The 18,250-nt window shown below is 37.1% G+C and overlaps 1 protein-coding gene and 1 pseudogene across 8 annotated transcripts in view; one reads left to right on the top strand and one right to left on the bottom strand.

The window, feature by feature from the left end:
• Nucleotides 1–18,250, bottom strand: part of PIBF1 (progesterone immunomodulatory binding factor 1) — a 208,321-nt gene that overhangs the window by 3,703 nt on the left and 186,368 nt on the right. For 4 of the 8 annotated variants that reach the window (XM_047850739.1, XM_047850735.1, XM_047850745.1 and 1 more), the window contains exon 17: nucleotides 5,877–6,050. In XM_047850739.1, coding sequence (XP_047706695.1) covers nucleotides 5,877–6,050 — 174 coding nt within the window. Of the gene's footprint in view, nucleotides 1–5,876; nucleotides 6,051–6,503; nucleotides 6,737–18,250 lie in introns of those variants that run through there. The other 4 variants (XR_007150471.1, XR_007150468.1, XR_007150467.1 and 1 more) reach the window with 4 other exon arrangements.
• LOC125147679 (uncharacterized) lies at nucleotides 2,461–2,609 on the top strand (annotated as a pseudogene).

Here is an 18,250-nt window from a genome sequence, read left to right as displayed (position 1 = left end):
AAATAAGAAAGAATGATGATAATGCAGGCATAATACACCTGGTAGATTATTCCTGGAATCTAGAAAAAGAGCTAGAAACTAAGAATCTATTAGTGCTCAACCAGTGCCACTTTTCTAAAGGAAAAAAAAAAAAGATGATGTCTATTACATATCATTACTTTGTTTTCCAAAAAAGATATAATCTTGGAATCACAGAAATAAATATTTAGAGTCTTCACAGGCAGGGCCCAACTTAAGTGAGTCTATCTAGGCAGCAGACCTGGCTTTCTTACCAACCAAATGAGAGATTCCCCAGATCGTTCAACCTTCACCACCCTCCTTCCATGTTCACAAAGAAATTCCTTACTTCAAAATTACCTTACCAGCTAAAGTACAACAGGAAGAAGCTGCCATTAGAATTCACAATGTTAGAATCAAAAAGTTACTTTTTAATTTTTTTGATTACGTAGGCTCCATGCCCAGTGTGGGGTTTGAACTCATGACCCTGACATCAAGGGTCGCACACTCTATTGACTGAGCCAGTCAGATGACCCCAAAAGTTATATTTTTTGAAATGTAAATGTTGCATTCACTCAATTACTATTTTATAAATAACTGCTAAACTCACTTTTGATGAATTAGGAGAAAAATTGTTTTTATAACCTATATACCTAGAAACAATTTTAAACTGTGGCAAAATACACATAACATCGTTATCATTTTTAAGCGTACAGGTCAGTAGTATTAAGTATATTCATGTTGTTGTGTGACTATCACCACCATCCATTCACCTTGTGTAACTGAAACTCTGTCCCCATTAAACAATAACTCCTCACTCCCCCCAGTCCCTGGCAGCCACCGTTCCCCTTTCTGCCTCTATGACTCTGACTACTCTAGGTATATCCTATCTACTTTTATTTCTCTTTTGTCCTAAGGAAAGTGTTAATGGATCATGAAGTGACTGAAGTGAGGGACAAGAATGTAGTAAGAAAGGAATAAAGTCAAGGTATAAAAAAACATGTATTAGACATCTTAATATTAAATATGGAAAGGAGCACAAATTTGAAAATACTTTGTCAATACTGTACTTTTTCGGCCTTTGGAATTTCTCTCTCTAACCCTACCTGTCACCTGTCAAAATCTTAGACATTCTTCAAGGCCAACCTCAAACACTTTCTGCGGGAACCCATCAACATCACAGTATCTATTCTTTTTTTTAAATTCCCATAGAACTTAGTATTTTCTTTACTTTAAAGTAGTCCACCCGATTTCAACTATATCAAAATGATCAAATCTTCTATAATGTTAAGCATGGGTTCTTGCATATAGTCAGGATGAACTTGTTGAACTGAATTGTACTTATTCGAACATTTTTTTTGTCTTCCAGGTGACTACATGTAGCCTTCTAAATCACTTCTACGGAGAGAGTCATGTGCTCATATAAGCATTATGTATAAATTATATAAACTTACCTCACCATTCAGCAGATGCTAGCCATTGAGATAACCAATCTAAGTTAAGATCTGAACCCTACCACAAACTCATAATTTGGAAACTTCATACACTATGTACTGGTGCTACCCATTTTTTTTTTAAAGCTATTTATTAATTTTGAGAGAGACAGAAAGAGAGGGGGGAAATAGAGAGTGAGTGGGGGAGGGGCACAGAGAAGGAGAGAGAATCCCAGTCAGGTTCCAAACTATCGGTGCAGAGCCTGATGTGGGACTCAAACTCATGAACCGTGAGATCATAAACTGAGCCAAAGTCGGACGCTTAACTGACTGAGCCACCCAGGTGCCCCTGGTGCTACCCATTCTTATTATGTTCCCTGCCCTCCCTAGAGCCTAAGGCTCTTTATTGTTTCAATGCTTACAATCTGTGTGGAGAAAAGACTAAGAACAGGATTGCTCATATCTGCATTTTTATTGAGAAAATAGTGACAATGATATGAATCCTGAGTAAAGATGCTGGTTTGGAAAAGGACGGTAGCAGAAAACTAGCAAAAGGTAGTCCCATGCGTCTCTGGAAGGAAAAAAGAAAGTTGCTTCAAAGAGGATTAGAATAGCTCCAGTTTTCTTCTAGAAAGGAGATAGGTAAGGCTAGAGAAAAGGGGTAGCACAGCTAAAAGCTACATTGAGAGAGAAAGTAGATGATTAGTGGGAATGAATGGGGTGTTTGTGAATGACAGGGACTGAAATGGTGCCGCCTGTTGCAGAAGTGGCACTAACCACAGTGTGGGGACTAACCACAGACTTGGGAGCTGCCTCTTTCACTCTCCCTGTCCTTTTAGTTTTAACACTGAAGTTTCCTACCCAGTAGAGTTTTAACAGCAAAGAAGATAAGTAAATCAGGAAGGCACATAACCGTTTTTTTTTTGTTTGTTTTTTTTTAAGTCCTCAATGAGCAAATATTTGAGAGTATCAGCTCTGTTCATGAGCTGTGCAAGGCAATGGAAACACAGCTCCTATCCTTAAAGCATTTATTGCTTCTCGGCCTTTTGGCTAAGATCAAGTGTACTATCCTTAAAGCATTTACATTCTGTGGTTCAGTCTAGTCTTTGTTAGTGCATTAAATGCCTGAAAAACAACTTTGCCATATCTGCGATTTCGATGGCCAGCACTTGTCCATAAAATGCACCTTTTGGGGCTGTCTTCTTATGTATCACGTGAGCACTGCAAAACATTCATTTGAATATAATAGCATACAAATAAAAATGTTGCAAGCTCTTATTCTTCCTTCTCTTCTGTATCACAGCTGTACCTCCACCCCATTGCCCAGGCAAAAGTAGTTTTGTGTGTTTTCCTCATACAAAAATATGCGTGTATGAACACACATCCATCCATCTATCCAGCATTAAATCTGGTATCAGGGAAAAATACCAATAGCAAATAATTTCAGCCAAAGGATCTAGAAGCAAGTTAGAAATGTTTCCATTTTTGAGGACACCTGGATGGCTCAGTCAGTCAAGTGTCCCACTTCGGCTCAGGTCATGATCTCACGGTTCATGAGTTTGAGCCACACTTTGGGCTCTGTGTGGACAGCTCAGAGCCTAGAGCCTGGAGCCTGCTTCAGATTCTTTGTCTCCCTCTCTCTCTGCCCCTCCCCTGCTCACACTGTGTCTCTCTGTCAAAAATAAATAAACATTAAAAAAAATTAAAAAAGAAAAAAGAAATGTTTCCAATTTTATGGGCCGCTTGGGTGGCTCAGTCAGGTAAGCATCCGACTCTTGATTTCAGCTCAGGTCATGATCTTACAGTATGTGAGATCGAGCCCCACGTCAGCTCCACGCAGAGCCTGCCTGGGATTTCCTCTTTGCCCCTCCCGTGTGTGTGTGTGCATGTCCTCTATCAAATTAAATAAGTAAACATTAAAAGAAAGAAACATTTCCATTTTTGCTATAAAACTAAGATTATTAAATAATTAAAACTTATTTTCAAATATTTGCATCATAAATTCCTTATTAACAATATCAGAGAAGATACAAGAAAAATATTGGTATGGAAAATTAAAAATATTCAAATAGAAACTGTAAAAATTATAATGCCAAAAAAGAATCATAGCATGTTGGTATACAAGATGTCCAGGGGTGCCCAAGTGGCTTAGTCGGTTCAGTGTCCGACTCCTGGTTTTGGTTCAGGTCAAGATCTCACGGTTTGTGAGTTTGAGCCCCATGTCAGGCTCCACACTGGGTATGGAGCCTGGTTAAAATTCTCTCTCTCCCTCTCTCTCTGCCCCTCTCCCCTGTTCACATTCTCTCTTTCTCAAAATAAATAAACATTAAAAAAAAAAATGTCCAGACTTCATCTCATATGATCTCCTCCCTAATTTTACAGACAAGAACCAGCTCAGAGTGTTTAAATGGTTTGCTCCCAGTTACCCAGTCAATTCACGTGAACAATTTTGCATTAGCACAAGGCCTTGATGCGACTGGTTTACAGTATTAGCTTTCAGTTTTCATTAGGGTATAGCTGAGGTCATACCTTGTTTTTGTTTTTGTTTTAAACTCATGGCCCTGAGATCAAGAGTTATATGCTCTATGGACTGAGTCAGCCAGGCACCCCTGAGCTATACTTCTGACAATTTTTCCCTTATTAGAAAAGAAATTAAGTTTATCATAACCCCCCTAGAAAACACAGGGAAAAAGAAGGAAATAAAACTCACCCAATTAATACTTTATATTTTGAATCTTCTTAATTTTGTTCTCATTGCATAACCTTATTTTGAGGTACTGGAGAAATTTTACTGTTAATTATACACTGGGTACAGTCAAGATATCAGAATCAGTTATCATCCAAAGTGAGAAATATAGGAGATCAGGGTTAGAAGGAATAGTTCATTGCTTGGAACAGAGAAGGGTCAGAAAAGCAGATCAGAGGGCGTGATAGGCTTTAACTATTTGGCTGTACCTCGTGGTTTTCATCTGACCTTACTTTTCCCATCAACATCTATGCAGTCAGTTTGTTCTTTTCTTATAGATTATAATATAATAGACATATCATATCGTCTGCCATAATCTTAGCCCACTTTCGGAGCCACGGTGCTTTGGAATAAATAGCTGTAGGCAGCTTTATTTGGTACCATGTGATCCCTGCTCACTAGTACGAGTGGCCATTCAATAGGCTGACTAATAACCTTAACAAGTCTCACCACAAAGGGGTATTACCCAACAAAAATAAGTTGCACCAATCAGATTCTTGTTTTTGGAACTTACAGAGAGAACTAGGTTATAACAGAGTAGATCTGAGAAGGAAACATGTCTCAAGACAAGGGGCCAAGTGCAAGTTGATGAGGAAGTGGAAACTATGAGTAAGCAGAAATTGGGAGAGAAACAAAGAGAAGCTGGTGTGCTACCAGAGGAAAAGATCCCAGGACACAGCTGCGGAAATCCGGAAATCCGTATAGCTGTCTCGTTTCCTGGCTGGTCAATCTAGGCTTCCTGTTTTCTCTCTCCTGTTAGCACAGCCTCCATTACTGCCACATGAATCCTTACAGTAATTATCCCTTATTTTGTCTAAATTGTAACTCTGTCATTTTTTTTTAAAAGGATGTTGCACCAAGTAATCACCAGATCTCATTGATCTTGAGCATTATCTGAATGTATACAGAAGTAGCTTAGATCAGAAACTCCTATACTTGACTAATTCTTACAATCATCTAGTTTTAAGTTTTAAAAAATGAAATTCTGGGGACTCACTAAATCAGAATATCATACAGAAATCTGTCTGGTTTTTAGTTTCTGTTCCGATGGTAAAAATCACATTTCTTCTGAGAAATTAAAGGATGGGAAATGATGTTGAAGTGTAATATTTAATAATGTTAATCCTGTTTGATTCTGTTGTCTTTTTATTCTTATTTTTATTTGTTAAAACACCATTTTCAGTATTTTCTGTATTATCAATCCAAAGTTTTCTGATTTTTTGTTCTCTGAATGATTTCTGTGCCTGTACATTTCTACCTAATAATGTATTTCAGTTTATATTAATATGATTGGTTTTATACTTTACGAAGAACCTCTTAGAGCAAAATATACTAATTTACAAATAAGAGGGGGCAGGTGATATTCTGCATTCCTTTTTATTCTTAAATAAATTAAAAAATTATACAAAATGTCTTCCTGATTCCCCTAGAAGTCCTGGAGGCTGAAGGAGGTAAATGCTACATTAAGGCTAATTTCTGGGCAAGTCTAATATATTAACTAAAAATATAAAACCCCACTATCAGCTGTAAGGTAGGTAACACATACATTCAGAAGCGGGATTAATACAGCTCTCTCGAGGCCTTTTAATAAAACGATTAAAAGTAGTTTAAAACCAATATGAATAAGAGGCAAGAAATTTAAAATATATTTATGAAAATCAGAGATATTAAAATTCTAAGTTAATTTCGATTGTACTTACAAAGAGTGTTGGTTTGGGTATAAATATATTGTCTTCATGTTCTCTAGGCACATTTAAAATCTTTGATTTATGATCTTCTGTCATATTTTTTGCTTCTGTTTTAGTAAGAAGTAACTGGTCCTCAGAACGCTTACTGCGCATATTGGTGACAATCTGTTTCATTGCCGCCAATTCCTGTTGATAAATGAAGATAGAACATAATGGCAAGAATGATTTTAGCAAGCAGACTAATCATGACTGATGTTAAAACATAACATGCCCATGTACAATGATGCACATAATAATCGATTAGTATCAATATTTTTAGTATAGTAAGTGATAAATCGGTAATTCCATACTCTAGTGGGTTCCTGATATTTCTGCATATTGGAATCACCTGTGGCACTTCAAAAACTATTGATTCCTGTGCCCCACTCCCCCAGAGATTGTGAGTAACTGGGCTGGGATATGGCCTCAGCTTTGGAATTTTCTAAAGCTCGCCAAGTGATTCTAAATTTTTTTTTTTTTTCAACGTTTATTTATTTTTGGGACAGAGAGAGACAGAGCATGAACAGGGGAGGGGCAGAGAGAGAGGGAGACAAGAATCGGAAACAGGCTCCAGGCTCTGAGCCATCAGCCCAGAGCCCGACGTGGGGCTCGAACTCACGGACCGCGAGATCGTGACCTGGCTGAAGTCGGACGCTTAACCGACTGCGCCACCCAGGCGCCCCACACCAAGTGATTCTAACAGACAAATTTGGGAACCGCTTACATTGCCATGTTCCACTGCAGTTTTTCTATACCTGTTTGGTGAGTAGATGAGTTAGGTACTTAAGTTTTTCTCTTCTGCCTCTTCAATTATCCCATTTCCTTTTTGATGCCTTATATGAAGAAGGTAAAGGAAAAAGAATGCAAAACTTTTTTTCTTGCCTACTAATCACCAGTTCAAACCTTAAGTTCCATACAATTTCAGGATTTTTTAAACTGTACCATTCCCTCTTCTTTTACAAATGAAAACTGGGGTTGGCTTTAGCAGTGGCTGCTTGAACTATGAATTAATTATGCTGAACCTCTTAAATAAGAGCACAGATCACAATTTTCAGTCATTTCCTCTTCCAGGTCTATTTTGTCTTTTATTTCTCCCCACACTCCAACTTTCAGCATCTAACACTAATTAGTGGATATTTATGATTAATTACTAAATTCATTCAATGGAACACAAGCATTTGGAGGACAGACTAAACTTTTCTTTACCTTACTTCCGTAGAATAATGGTGGGCTGTGCTGGAAATAATTTTTTCCTATTATTTTATTTCATTTTCATGCCAAGACATAAGAGTTATGGAGGTAGAGAGATGTTCTGCTCCCTTCTACTAATCTGTTTATAGACATCAGCTCTGTGTCAGAGCAAGTTCCTACAGGCCTTTCCCTCCCCCCTGGCTGTCATTAGTTCTATTTAGAACCATCTAGCTTGAGTGAGTATTTTAAAACATAGCTGTTGAGTTCAAGCCACCGAGCCTTAATAAATCTTAGGGCCAACAGAGGAGCTGGAAGAAATGGTGCCAGAATCCTTTTTCTCCTTTCTGCAGTACTGGGGTTGGCTTGGCCGCTGCACATGAAATGTGTATACCTTCAGACACTGCCAATCTGATAGAATATTATTTGAGCCTTTGGAGGGCTCTTTTTGCTTTCAAGATTATTTCATTTATATGTTCCCTAGAGTGAAGTACCTAATCACTGATTTGATGTTAAACATGTCTGGTATTATGGTAGATTTTAGCTCGTGTTCTACTTTCCATGGTAAGTAGAAGGGAAAGGGGAGATGATGGACTCTCAGCCTATCAAAAGAAAACTTTCTATCTGAAAGAACCTAAATTTACTTGCCATAACTTTTGTATCATAGCATACCTTATTTTGAAGGTAAAATAACAGGAAAAAATAAGCTTTAATACAGCCTAGTACTAGTCTCCAGATTAACACAGTAAAGAGGATCATTCATATTTGCTGGGGAAGGGGACAGGGAGGGCAGCGAGGATGAGGAGGGAGAACAGGAAGGAGTTGCAGGTACACTAGGCAGAGGGCTTTGGCTCCTAGGTGCCCTAGAGGAGCCATAATTTGGTTTCTCTTGGGCTTCCTTCTGCCGCCGGTATAGGAGCAGTTACAGGAAGCAGCTCATTCCTGATGCTGGTCAAGAGACAGAAGGGAAATCATATGTCGTTGCTTTATCCACACAAGGACCACTCAATTTATGGTGCTGTCATAGTCTACCTTTGGTCATCTGATTGCATTAAACAATGTTAGCATGGTTTCTGAAATCTAGATAAAGAACACTTTTTGAGCAACACAGTTCTGTAAAAATCCTATTAAGATGATATAGCTACAATGGATACCAAAAGAACATGTAGAAAAATTTTGTTCAGTTTTATTATGCTTGGTCATAAATGATCCACCCCCTTTTATACCAATGGTAAATTTGGGGAAAGAAAATTCCACTTTAACATCACATACGATCTAGAATAACATCATCTACTGAACACATAGAAAAGCAAGCACATGTACTGGAAATATTTTAGTTAGGTTAGAAGTCAAAGACACATCTACTCCTGACTCTGTTATTAACTATGTAAGTTTAGGCAATCTGTTCATTCTGTTCCATGAACTTCAGTTTCCTAATTGATAATATCTATGCTTGTGTTACTTTTTTGGATATTTGCCAGTCGGATAAGTGAATGTGTTTATTTAGCATTTCTTCTGTTGGGAGGTTAAGCAGCTTCTCCTATATTTAAAGATATTTCCCTTTCTGTTGATATCCTTGGCCCATTTTTCTCCCAGATGATTGGTCATTTTCTTCTGCATTTCAAGGAGCTCTCTATATGTTAGACCCCTTTGTAGTATGAGTGGCAGTTTTTCTTCCCCCTTGTTTATATTTTATTTGACTATGTTTACACTTAAAAATTTTTTTTTTTTTGCTATGCAGAACTTTCTGATTCTGATGTAGCTGAATATATCAATCTCTCATTGTACAGCCTTCTCTGTGTTTTCTTCTTCCATTTTCCTCAAGATAGTTTTATGGTTTTTCTTTTCCTTTTCAAACATTTAGACCTCTAATCTGTTTGAAGTTTATCCTAGCTTATGGTGAAGGGTGTGGATTCAACATCTTTCCCCCATAGCTATTCTATAATAACATTATATGTTCACCCACTTCAGATGCTTGTCTTTATCATATACTAAATTTTCATATAAGTATATGATTTATTTCTGGACTTTTAAACTCTATACCAATAGTCTGTCAATTCATGCCCCCATGTCACACTGTTATAATGTTTAATGATTCAAGTATTTTTAGGGCTATATTCATAGAAATAGGGGTGGAATTATGTTAAATTACAAGAAAAACTTAGAACGGACTTATATAATACTGAGTCTTCCTAACCATGGCAATATTTTAATATATTTTTCACCTACATTTTTGGCATAAATTGTCATACCTTATTTGGTTGTTACTATTACAAATAAATGGTTATAGTTGTGAGATTCCAATTCTTAGACTGACAAAACGAAAATAAACAAACCAACATAACGTACACGAGCTAGAAAACTTGCTTGTCACTACAAAACAGAATCCTTTGGTGAGATGAAGTCACCTTGAGATCTTCTGGTTTGTTCCTGATCTGGTTTGATTCTCACCATGTTCCTGCCTGGCTCCTGATCACTGGCTCCATCTCCTATTTAAGATTCTGCTCTTATTGTTTGGACTTGACTTTTGCATTTCATTTCTCTAGCTTTTGATTCTGCTTTTCTCTGCTCTACAACTGTCCTTTTTTGACTGGTCAGTAGGGTTATTTGTACTACTATGTAATGATTTACAAATACTGTTCACTGTAGAGCAGAGCGTATGATTAGATCCACAGGAAGGGAACCTCTGATGTTCAAAGGAGAATGTTTCAAGTATCATGTTCAACTGAATTATTTTTTCTTATACTGCATCTATTGCTCAAAATCATATCATTTACTTGTCCTGTTTGGACTCTGACGTTTTTTACAGATATTTCCCTCCCTCTTCTAGAGTTCCTGCCTTCTATTTTTTTTCCTCATTGATGGAAACAATATATGTGTTTTTCCATCTTTCCTAAGATTATCTAGTTTCTTAATAATGCTATTAACTGGACTCAATTTTGTACTGACCGCTTTTAAGACTGATGCACAGTTGTTATCCTGAAATTTCTTTTTATTACTTTATTTCTTTATTATTTATCTTGGCAAGTTCCAGTATTTCTTGTACTTCTCTCTCTCTTTGTTATTTGATGGCACACAATCTGGTAATTTTCTGAGAAGTTACTGTGGAATAAAATATTGTACTTTTCTTTAGGACTTGCATGGTATTACTTCTTTGTTTCCTCAAGTCAAGTTTCTGGGGCACCTGGGTGCCTCAGTCAGTTAAGCATCCAACTTCAGCTCAGGTCATAATCTTGTGGTTCGTGGGTTCGGGCCCTGTGTTGGGCTCTGTGCTGACAGCTCAGAGCCTGGAGCCCCTCTGGATTCTGTGTCTCCCTCTCTCTCTCTCCCTCCCTGACTTGCTCTCTTTCTCTCTCAAAAATAATAAATATTTTAAAAAATTGAAAAAAAAATAAAGTCGAGTTTCTGAGAACTATGATGCCAAGCTGATTCCTATTTCTTTGTAGGTATTTTCTTTCTCTGGAATATTCTATGTTGTTTAACTTTTCTCTGCTAGTTTCCATCTTTTTTCCTTTTTCTAAATTTTAGGAGAGCTCGTTGACTTTTCCTCACATCCTGTCCTGGCATTTTTACTTACTTATAATAATTTCATGACTTTTAATTTAGCAATTTTGAAAATATCACCGTTTTTTTTTTTGTTCACTGTTTCTTATTTTATGGAAATACTACTTTCTCAAATCTTTCTGAAAAAACTAATTATAGCTACTTTGTAAGTTCTTTTCTGCTATGGAATTTTGTTTTTGTTTTCTTTGGAGAACAGGGTCAGTTTCTCTGTTGATTGTGATTTTTTTTGTATTAAAATTTTTTAAATAAATGTTTTATATTGTTTTTGAGAGAGAGACAGAGCGCAAGCAGGGTAGGGACAGAGAGGGAGACAAAGATTTCAAAGAAGGCTCCAGGTTCTGACTGTCAGCACAGAGCCCAACACAGGGCCCAAACCCATGAATCGTGAGATCATGACCTGAGCCGAAGTCTGATGCTTAACCAGCTGAGCCACCCAGGAGCCCCTGTTCATTGTAATTTTTCCCCTCTTATGCTAATTATTTTCTTTCTGTTTCTGACAGTCTTTGGTGTGTGTTCCAATTTATGAACAAAGAACCACATTAAAAGTTTTCTTTTTGTTTTTTTTTGCTTCACTCATATGAATGAGACAGTTAAGTACAATCTCTATGTGGATGAGAGAAACTGTTTAGTAAGCTTCACTTGAAGGTCCTCTTGCAGAAAGTAGGCGCTCTTCTCCAAAATGACAAAACGTAGAGTGCCCTAATCCAGAGTCCCTTATTTTGGCAGGTTTAGCCTCTTCTTGGCAAATGTTCCATTAATTTAGAAAGCCATTTCTCAAAATATTTTTAAAAAATTCCTGTTTTTAAAAATGCTATTACTTGTTCATGGAAAAATTAAAATACTGTAAAAGTGCCATGCCCCAGTCCTCTTTCCCTTAAATCACTAGTTTGAGACCTTTAAATACTAATCTATAACATGGTCTGATTTATAATAATATTCATTAATTCTGATATACTCTTATACTGATTTCCAAAAAGTGAACAGTATTTATGTTACAATCTAGTATATCAAATACATAAAAAAATTACAGTAACTTCAGAATGAATGAACCATTCTTTAAAATTAACAACTCCAGAACTGCATCTGGCTGAACAATTGAGACTTAGGGTAAAACTGAAATAAAATGAAACAATACAAACCACATTGAAGTGAAATAATTAGTGTTCAAAATGGAAGAATTAAGGGCAAGGACATTCTTATAAAACTTCTAGATGATGATGATGAGGACGATGACGATTGTTACTGCAGAAATAATCTCTACAAACGTGATAAACTGCTCTCGTAAATCCAGAATCGTATATCTTGGCCATTTAGTAGAAACTATGCACAGAGAGTGGTGGTATATTAAAACAGCTCAACTACACAGCAGCTGCTTAACAGAATTGCGTAGTTGATGCCAATAAATTGCTGAAAGTTGTAAACTCTGCAAAGATGTTGGCAAGGGGACACATAGATGGCATTTCTTGATGAAAATAGCTCTGACAAGTATAATGCAAAGTATGTGCTCCACTAGAGGTCAAATGTAAGTGTTTTTACATACGAATAACAATGTGTCATGGCTACTAAGTCAGATAATTCTGTGCATCTTTCCTACTTGAGGTAAACACAAGGTAAAAACCAACCTTGTTTTAAACCAAGTACATACATATTTTGGATATTTAAATTTCATCTGAAAGGGTATTTAAAAAACATTTTATTATGGAAATTTTCAAACATACAAAGACGAGAGCATATGAAGCTCTCAATTTCTATTGGCTAACTATACCAATGATAAACATTTTGCCAGATTTGTTTTGTCAAACAGCTTTAATGAGATACAATTCACCACCATACAGTCATCCATTTAAACTATATAATCCAATGTTTTTTAGTATATTCACAGACATTACGATTACCCACTATTACTATAGTCCATTATGAAACTTTTACTTCAAAAAGAAACCTGGACTCCTTTAGGAATCACTCTGCTATCCCACCTTACTCTCAACTTCTCAGCCTTAAGTAACCACTAATCTTTTTTCTGCCTGTGTAGATTTTCCTGTTCTAGACATTTCATATGAATGGAATCATAAAATATGTGATCTTTTGTTACTGGCTTCTTCCATTTAGCATAACATTTTCAAGGGTCATCCATGTTGTAACATATCACTACTTAATTCCTTCTAATGGCCAAATAAAACTCTATTATCTGATTATTCTGTATTTTGTTTATCCATTCATCAGCGGATGGACATTTAGGTTGTTTCCACTTTTAAAAAAAAAAATTTTTTTTTTAACATTTATTTATTTTTGAGACAGAGAGAGACAGAGCATGAACGGGGGAGGGTCAGAGAGAGAGAGAGACACAGAATCTGAAACAGGCTCCAGGCTCTGAGCTGTCAGCACAGAGCCCGATGCGGGGCTCGAACCCACGGACCGTGAGATCATGACCTGAAGTCAGCCGCTTAACCGACTGAGCCACCCAGGCGCCCCAGGTTGTTTCCACTTTTTGACTGCTGTGAATAATGTTGCTATAAAGATTCATGCACAAGTTTTTGTGTGGACCTGTTTTCATTTTTCCTAGGTATATACCTAGGAGTGGATTGCTGGGTCATATGGTATTTCTACATTTCTGTGTTTAGTTGTTTGAGGAAGTGCCAGATTGTTCTGTCAACAATGTTTTATCTATTCCCTTACCAGTTTTTTTTGAAACATTTCAAAGCAGATTTCAGACCTCAAATCATTTCAACTTGAAAATACTTCAGTGGAGATATTTTTTAAATATTCTTTTTTTTTTTTTAAGTTCATTTCTTTATTTTGGGAGAGAGAGAATGTGTATGTGAGCAGGAGAGGGGCAAAGAGAGAGGGAGAGAGAGGATCCCAAGAAGGTTCTGTGCTGTCAGCACAGAGTCCAACTCGGGGCTCAAGCTCAAGAACTGTGAGATCATGACCTGAGCCGAAGACTCAGATACTTAACCGACTGAGCCACCCAGGCACCCCAGGAGAGATTTTTAATATGTGATTTTTGAGGAATTTAAAATATACCTTGAATGCCAATGCCACTACACTCTAAACAACAGATAAAGCAGATTTTGTATGGCAGAACTGTTAGAGAACAGTAGCAGTATCTACGACTGCAAACCCCTCTTTTCCAGTCCCTCAGTCTTCCCATCAAAATACTTGTTCCCATTTGTAGGCTAACGTCTCCCTAGAATGCAGGTCTTTCTAGGTTCAAAGCTGTCATTATTTACACAATAGAACATCTATCTTCTATCAAAGCCTTCGATACACACACTTTCAGGTTTGGAAGTGATCTTCAAGTTATTTAACCCAGACTCTATACAAAACAAAACAACACAACAACAACAAAGCAACAAAGCAAAGGAAAACAAATAAAACATGTCTCCTTATGAGGTCTATCCTTAGGTTTTAATTCTAGCCTTTGGAGACATGTATAACAAGTCTATTACTGCTTCTTTCACATGCTTACTTTGAATTTCTTACATCTCTCTGAATCATTTCTTCTGTAAATACCCCCAGTTCATTCATCCCTTTTATGACTAAAAAGAATTCTTGAATTCTTTCACTATCCTGATTGTTTTCCTCAGATTATCTTCTAGTATTTAAAAGTTTTGGGCCTAGAACAGAACAAAGAAAAAAGTCTTGGCCGGCGAAGAGTAGAGTAAGGCTTATCTACTTCTTATTCTAATGTATTTAAGACGACATTCACATTTTTGGAACCATACCTTATCTATGACTGAAAGCTTAGCAAGAGCTCAAGTATTTACTTGAATGAGAGACTACTGTGCTGTCATAGCCTAAGGGATGTAACTAATCACCTGGTACATTCTTTCCTGAACTTGGATATAATCTTAAGGTCAGGCAGAAGAAGCTAGTGTTAATACAGTAGAGTAGGCCCCTGAGTTGAAATCACTGCCATTGTTGAACTTACAACAGAAGTATGGGCACTTTGATTCTGCTGATTGGTTTGTACATACCTTTATCTCGTCTGATTGCTGGGTTATACATCTTGGACTTCTAACTGCTCTGCTTTCTGGTATTCATGCTCTCTTGGCGCCCATCTTTCCCTCTGAAACAGTATTCATCTAGTTGCTGTCTAGTTTCTGGCCTTTACTCTCTTTTTTTTTTTTTTTAATTTTTTTTTTCAACGTTTATTTATTTTTGGGACAGAGAGAGACAGAGCATGAACGGGGGAAGGGCAGAGAGAGAGGGAGACACAGAATCAGAAGCAGGCTCCAGGCTCTGAGCCATCAGCCCAGAGCCTGACGCGGGGCTCGAACCCACGGACCGCGAGATCGTGACCTGGCTGAAGTTGGACACTTAACCGACTGCGCCACCCAGGCGCCCCAACCTTTACTCTCTTATAGTATAATCTGATAGGTTTTTATGCATGTTCTAGCTGATGTCCATCATCGACTTCAGTCTCTAAACGCTGTGCTCTATTTTGAGGGCTGGTTTCCCGAGTGTGGCTCACTCCAGTGCCTATACTTTCTCAATGTTTTATTCTTAGTCTTCTTTGTGTTAGCTCCTTGATATGTGATCAGCGACTTGTTAAGTTACATCAAAATAGTGCTAATATGGTACCTAACAGGATTATGATCATAATTATCTCACATCATTGTTCACAATCTCTTGGTCACCACATATTTCCAGGGGCTTATCTTATAGCTTTGCATTTTGTGCATCTCCTCATGTCCTAGAATTGTGTGGTTTGTTACAAACTGCTACAGTTCTAAGTCATAAAAACACAGGTTAGAAATGATAGTAGGAGGTCATTTACTTGTCCCTTACTGATTAAAAAAAAGGTCAGAGGGGCGCCTGGGTGGCGCAGTCGGTTAAGCGTCCAACTTCAGCCAGGTCACGATCTCGCGGTCCGTGAGTTCGAGCCCCACGTCAGGCTCTGGGCTGATGGCTCAGAGCCTGGAGCCTGTTTCCGATTCTGTGTCTCCCTCTCTCTCTGCCCCTCCCCCGTTCGTGCTCTGTCTCTCTCTGTCCCAAAAATAAATAAACGTTGAAAAAAAAAATTAAAAAAAAAAAAAAAAAGGTCAGAGAAATGTACTTACTATTTAAAAGAAAATATGCCAAACTTCTGAAATATAGTGGAAATAAAACATATTTCATTCTAAAATATTTAAAAAACTAGAAAATAACAGGTCTATATGATACCTAGTAGATATGAAAATATGATGTGAAAAAAGTTAAAAGGACATATATACGCAGATAAAATATTTTTATTTATTTTTCTTTTTTCAGATAAAATATTTTTATGATGAGATATATTGCTTCACACAAGACATAGTTTTGCTTGTAATATACAACAAAGATATTTGTAATTTTAAAGATGATGAAAGATTGAAGCCAAAATACTTATGAAAATCAAAATAAATTAAAAAATTTTTTTAATGTTTATTTATTTTTGAGAGAGAGAGAGAGAGAGAGACAGAGTATGAGTGGGGGAGGGGCAGAGAGAGAGGGAGACACAGAATCCAAAGCAAGCTCCAGGCTCTGAGCTGTAAGCACAGAGCCCGACGTGGGGCTCAAACTCATGAACCGTGAGATCATGACCTGAGCCAAAGGTGGACACTCAACTGACTGAGCCACTCAGGCACCCCAAAAATCAAAATAATTTGACCTAGTTCTACTGAGTTCTGTACAAGTCCACATAAACACAGAGGTCCACCAGAGTACAATCTAAAAGAAATTCACATGTCTTTTATGCAATTCAAAACTGAGAAGAGTTATTAATTTTCTACAAAATGGATAACTGAGATTCAGTTGTTATTTCTGTGAAATGGGTAAAAGACCATTATAGGGTTCCTGTGAGGCTTAAATAAAGTAAATGAGTATAAAAAACTCTAAAGTAATATACAAATATTAAGCATTCTTATTATTAACTGAAAAGCACCTATTTTGGGAAAAAGTTCAATGCTCTTGAATTCTATTAAAAAAATTTTTTTTTAACGTTTATTTATTTATTTATTTTTAGAGAGAGAGAGCTGTGGAGGGGCAGAGAGAGAGGGAGAGAGAGCATCCCACGCAGGCTCTTTGCTGTCAGCACAGCCCAATGTGGGGTTTGAACTCATGAAATGTGAGATTATGACCTGAGCTGAAGTCAAGAGTTGGACACTTAACTGACTGAGCCACCTAGGTGCCCCAGTGCTCTTGAATTCTAGAAGGCACAAGCAAAAGACCAGGTCTCTCAATATGAAGGAATAATTTAAAACGTTTGCTTTCTTTGATTCCATATTTCCAAACACACTTGGTTGAAAGCAATCTATAACTGATCCGTATGTATATTAGTATAACAAAATCTGAAAATGTTGTAAACATTTTGGTAAAAAGAAGCTATAAAAATTCAAGATATTATTATTACTGATATGTAATAGGTTTGGTTCTGGCATACTTTTAAAAGTATATGTAAATTCGAGATTATCAATGAGTATTTTTTGCAATATTTTACTCCCCGAATTTCCTTGGACCTGAGTTCACATACCCTTATATGGAAAAAATAAGCATTCTAAAACTTTATAGAAAAAATATGACTTCCTTTGTATGTGTGCTTTAGGTTTTCACTATAATAATTGTCTTTCTTTAAAATACTCACTTAAACCCAGCAAATCAAAGCAAATTTTAACTGGAAGAGTACCACTAAGATGAGAAATGTATAAATCTGAGAAATAATTGCATTTTCATTTAAAGAAAAATTAACTTCTGCACTGGGTGTTTTTTTTTTGTAGGATGATGTAAAATGTAACTACAGAAGTATATAAAAAAACATGTAAAAAAGGTACTCTTAAGAAAATGTCAAAACAGTGAAGTAGGAACCAAAAGGAATGACACACATATAGAAATATGTAATTTATTTGAACCCTTTATGAAGTGGATTGCCTAAGGGGCACTTGTGGTGCTGAAATGTCCCTGAAACTTTCCGAGAAATCACAAAGAACATAACGAGTTAGAATCCGGGAACATAAACATACCATAAAAGAATGATAATTATACTGTGACTTCACTTTTAAGAAACCTGGCTAACTGCAGGTTTGTTTTCTTTTTGTTAGGTGATACACACTGCAGTAAGGGGTAAGTTATCTGGGCTAATGGGACTACAACATTTAGGCAAGTATGGGGCTTTGCATATTCTATGTACCGTAGTAAGGAGTGGTTGGTTAATTCTGGTTAAATACAAACTGAAATGCCTGTACGCCCTGAAAGATATTATTGGTAGAGGCACTAAGCGAAGGGGTAGAAGAACCTTACTTAAGTCTTAGAAATAGATACTGCCCATGAACATATACCATTCCTTAAAGGCTGGATACCCATAGAGGTTGCTGCATCCAGGGTTTTAGGAATAGCTTTACTGTAGACAAACTTTTCAAAGCTTTTTTTTTTTTAAATTTTATTTTAGAGAGACAGAGAGCATGCGGGTGGGGGAGAGGCACAGAGGGGGAGAGAGAGAATCCCAAGCAGGCTCCACACTTAGCACGGAGCCTGACATGGGGCTCGATCCCACGACCCTAGGACCGTGACCTTAGCCAAAATTAAGAGTCAGACGCTCAACCGACTGAGCCACCCAGGCGCCCCTAGACAAACTTTTC

This window comes from Prionailurus viverrinus, chromosome A1 (genome assembly GCF_022837055.1).
Source record: "Prionailurus viverrinus isolate Anna chromosome A1, UM_Priviv_1.0, whole genome shotgun sequence".
NCBI lineage: Eukaryota > Metazoa > Chordata > Mammalia > Carnivora > Felidae > Prionailurus > Prionailurus viverrinus.
This window is presented reverse-complemented; position numbering and strand designations above follow the sequence as displayed.